Here is a 4,821-nt window from a genome sequence, read left to right on the forward strand (position 1 = left end):
GTTTTTATTTTGTTTAAAGAAATGTATAAACAAAAAAAGTAAACACTACATCATATACATACTATGTATGTTTTCACTTCTTCCAATAACACAGCTCATATATTATATGAGTATATTGTAGCAACATGGTCGTGTTGAAAAGAGAGAATTTGTTTTCCATAATCAAGTGTGCACGTTGATGTAAGAATTTTCATTTTTTCTAACTCAACCAAACAACACTCAAAGATGGATTGATATATAGAACTAGACACTAGTCCTTAGCACGACATTCTCTCTCTCCGCGTTCTAACCATGCATCTCTTTCATAATAAAATCATACAAATAATTTATTATTGATGTATTAGATAGTTGAAAAAATTGCATTAGGAGTATTTGAAATTTAAACTCTTAATTTCAACCTTCAAAGTTTAGTATTTTTGGTTTATTTTGCAATTTATATATATTAAAAAATATAGTGTAATTGATGTATTTTTTTTTTTATGCAAATATTCATTTTATATATAGATTTCCTAAAAGAGTTACATATGTTATAGTTTCTTATAAAATTATGGTTTTCAAGTTTATTCCCCTTATAAAAAATTTGCTCATATTTTGGTCTCTCCTTTTTCTAAACAAAGGTGCTAAAATGAATATTTTATAGGAATTAAAAATATGATAAATTTTTTGATTCTTTTATCTCTCAAGACACTTAATAGTATTAATTAAGAATATATTTAAAAAATATAGTAATTCAAAAAAAGATTTATATTTACTTATTTATTTTTAATAAAACTTATAATTAGGGAGAAATATAGTATATTATACATAAAGGAAAATAATATCTCTTTCAAAATTTAAATACTTTTATGAGTTATTTCTATGCACTGTTAGTGTAAAAAAAAAATTTAAATTCGACAAATCATTATAAATTTATAAATATTAATGAAAAAAAATAAATATTATTAATAATCTAAAGATTATAATTGATTATCAATGTAAAAATTCTACAATATATATAAATTAAATTCTATTTTTATTCCCACATTTATTTCAATAGTTGTGTGCCCAATGTCATGAGCCATTATGATAGAGTTGACATAAACATTTTTGGCTCTCCCTTTCAAATAATAATACTTTCAGAATGTCAAATTATATGAAAATGTCTTCATACTTGACAACCAATTAATTAAATTTATAAATATTGAACGCGTTCTTCACATTAGTCCTATATAAAGACATTAAGAACCATAAGAAAAAACATCCAATTGCAAGTTTTCAATAGAAAATCAAATTCACATAAGAAGAAATTATAATCAAGAGAGTTTATAACATGACAATTTTTGAAAAATTGTTTATTTTTTTCTTCTTTGCTATTGTATCCAGCATTGTTCTAGTGGATGCCACTTTTAGCAAAAGCATGAACATAACATGGGGTACTCAACATGCATTACTTCAGGGTGATGATCTTCAACTTGTGTTGGATAAAACCTCAGGTAAAATTTTAATTTTTTACTTATGACTTGCATCAAATTTAATTTATATTTTATGTTTGTCTTTGGTTATAGAAAAAACTTTGTGTTAATTTTATGATAAAGAAATTAAGTTTTAGTTGCAAGTCTTTTTAATAATTTTTAAGTGAATCTCAATATAAATGAAAGATTATTTTTATTATATAATTATATAATAATCAAAATATAGTATTAACATTACATTTGTTCGAGTGAAATTGGACTCTAATCCCTTAAACGTCTCGGATCCTTAAGTGTCTCGGGTTTGAGCCACATAGATGAAAAAAATGTAATTGAAAGGAGAGAAGTGGTTGGTCAGATTCCTCGACACATATTAATAATCAACAAATTCAACTCTCTTTTTATTTTTTATTTTCTTTAGTAAGGCTTGTGTCCTTAAAAAAAAATTATTTATTTTAAATAAATTTTTAACTTAAAATAAAGCCTAGATAAACCGATTAATTAAGTTAATCATTGATCTGTTGATGCGGTAGTTTTAGACAAGATTTATAACAAATCTAAAAAATGTGCTAATTAACTATATACAAGAACATAATAATTAAGTAAATAAATTCCTATGGTGTATCAAATTAACAAGTAATATCTTTTAATTGCATTTGAATTTCAGGATCTGCAGCTGAAACAAAGGTACCATTTTTATTTGGAACCATTGAATCAAGAATCAAATTGGTGCCTGGTAACTCTGCTGGAACAGTTACAGCCTACTATGTAAGTTCAACAAAAATGTAAAATTGAATCATTAATTTTTTTTTTCTATTAAAACATCATTAATTTATATTATAAAAAAAAAAGTGAAAATGAGATTTTACATAATATAAAAAATAGTTTTTCGTCAGACTTTACTTATCTTTCAGCGAAACTTTATTTTACCATAATCTTTCTCCTGATGATATTTTACATAAAGTAAAAAATAATTTTATCAAAAATTGTGCAGCTATCATCCACAGGAAACCAACATGATGAGATAGATTTTGAGTTCTTAGGAAACATTACAGGACAACCATACATTGTTCATACAAACATATACACACAAGGAAATGGAAGTAGGGAGCAACAATTTTACCTTTGGTTTGACCCAACTGCTAATTTTCACAACTATAGTATCCATTGGAATCCCACTGAAATTGTGTAAGTTGATAAAATACTTTACTATGCTTAGCACAAAAAGTTAATTATTCATTTACTTTAATTTTAATATACATTATTTATTTATTTATTTTGTAACTTACCGTGATTAGGGTTTGTGACAAATCAATGAATTTATTTGGGTATTTCCAAAATTTCGGTCATTTAGATATATTATAAGTCTAATTTTTGATTTAGTTAACTGAGTAGGATTTTTTTAGTTCTCAACTCCTCGATTTTGATATCTCTACTATGATAAATATTTTTTACATAGTCAATTAATCATGATTTGGTCTTATAAATATTCATTTTAGTCCTTACGTGAAAGGACTAAAATTAAATATTTCACATAATACAATGATCAATTTTTATATCAATAAATTTTGTAAAGATTAAAACAAAAAATTAATGACCAAAAGAAAAAATATATTTTTGTAGAGATTAATTCTTTTGATAGAAACTAAACTCAAAATTTGATATATTTATAATGATTAAAAGTATATTTAAATTTAAAATTAGATGCACATGTAAAACTGTTTTTACCTTATTAATGTATTGTTACACCTTTCTAATTTCACATATTTGTTACCATAGGTGGTATATTGATAGCATACCAATTAGGGTATTCAGAAACTATGAAAATGAGGGCATTGCATACCCAAACAAGCAAGGAATGAAGGTTTATACAAGTTTATGGAATGCAGATGATTGGGCCACTAGAGGTGGACTTGTTAAAACAAATTGGAGTGGTGCACCATTTGTAGCCAAATTTAATCGTTTTAGGGCAAGAGCATGTACATGGAATGGGGCAGTGAGTATTAACCAATGTGCTTCTAATACATCTACAAATTGGTGGACTTCTCCAACTTACAAGAAATTGGGTTTTGCTAAATTGGGCCAATTGAATTGGGTTAGAAATAATTATAAGATCTATGATTATTGTCTTGATACAAAAAGATTCAATGGACAATTGCCTTCGGAATGTTCCAAGGCACAATTCTAAACATGAAAATGAATGACTAGTTAGTTTTTGGTCAGATTTGACTTATTTTGTTGTTGAATTTTTGATTGTCAGATAGTTTTTCTTGAAAATCGAAAGGTTAAGACAACAAAAATGACAAGCTAGTTGAAACGATGCTTTTGTCTTTTTTATTTTTTTTTTCTTTCAATTTGTTTGATGTTTTAAAATTTGTGATTTGATTTGATTTTTGTTCACTAAGAAATGAATAATAACATATATTGATTTGTTTGTCTATTGTAATATTGAGTAATATCGTTGTTGTTTTAATGAAATCTTATTTACTAGATAAACAATAAGTTTCTTTTACATATAGAAACACTATATTTAAAGTAAAATACACCATTTATTTTTTATCTGAAACTTTTTTTTTTTTAATCTTTTTTCTTTGGAAATTTTGTCACTTATATTTTCACAAATGTTAACAACTTAAAATAGTTGGCTAACACATTATCACTGACTTGATAATCAACAATTTCTTCTTCTGGTTGTGAGACCTTTAGTTCCAAAGTATAAAATAATTGAAAGGTGTTGAGACAAAATCTCTCTCAATTGGTTTTAATGATAACAAAATTTATTAAAGATTATGATTATGCTTAATGACTAATCTGTGCTTTTGAGTGTTTTATATAAGTAAACAGGTTATCGTTCATTAAGGAAAAAGAAGAAAAAATTCTGAGTTAAATGCTAAGTATGAAAGTGCCGAGGATGGCCTCACGAGTTGGAAAAAACTGCAGCTATGCATCCTCACGGTTTTGAAGTTTTTAAACAAGGGCATAAAAGTATTAAAGAATGAATTATTTGAATTCATTCAACAAGGGCAGAATAGTATTAAAGAATGAATTATTTGATTCATTCAATAAAGGCAAAATACTATTAAAAATTGTTTAAAGAAAGGCCTTTGAAGAAAAGTTGAAAGAGAGAGGTACAAGGAATGATGATAGCATGTGTCCATAGTCAATATCTCGAAAAGCCTTCCAAGACATCATGAAAGCAACTTTTCATAATAGGCAAAAAGGCTATATGTACCATTATGTGATTAAATAAGATTATAAAGTCAATCTTCAAAAAGGCAACAACAAACAAGCCTTATATATTTGATCACATGTCGTATAGCAAGGAAAGAAGAAAGGAGGCATCACGTGAAGCCTTCATAAAGCCTTAAAGAAA

General features: G+C 26.0%; 1 protein-coding gene across 1 annotated transcript; it reads left to right on the plus strand.

The window, feature by feature from the left end:
- Positions 1-1,217: 1,217 nt before the first annotated feature.
- LOC101505962 (probable xyloglucan endotransglucosylase/hydrolase protein 26) lies at positions 1,218-3,888 on the plus strand. The gene is made up of 4 exons (XM_004512961.3): positions 1,218-1,472; positions 2,116-2,216; positions 2,443-2,636; positions 3,228-3,888. Exons 1-4 carry the CDS (start codon positions 1,310-1,312, stop codon positions 3,634-3,636), a joined length of 867 nt encoding a protein of 288 aa, XP_004513018.1. The 5' UTR covers positions 1,218-1,309; the 3' UTR covers positions 3,637-3,888.
- Positions 3,889-4,821: the final 933 nt, after the last annotated feature.

Source organism: Cicer arietinum, chromosome 8 (genome assembly GCF_000331145.2).
Source record: "Cicer arietinum cultivar CDC Frontier isolate Library 1 chromosome 8, Cicar.CDCFrontier_v2.0, whole genome shotgun sequence".
NCBI classification, from domain to species: Eukaryota; Viridiplantae; Streptophyta; class Magnoliopsida; order Fabales; family Fabaceae; genus Cicer; species Cicer arietinum.

Excerpts from the sequence above, each read along its gene's own strand:
- LOC101505962 (XM_004512961.3), top strand. The coding sequence starts at position 1,310 with ATGACAATTTTTGAAAAATTGTTTATTTTTTTCTTCTTTGCTATTGTA. Across the intron at positions 2,217-2,442 it reads GAACAGTTACAGCCTACTAT|CTATCATCCACAGGAAACCA; the intron begins GTAAGTTCAACA and ends AAAATTGTGCAG. Across the intron at positions 2,637-3,227 it reads TGGAATCCCACTGAAATTGT|GTGGTATATTGATAGCATAC; the intron begins GTAAGTTGATAA and ends TTGTTACCATAG.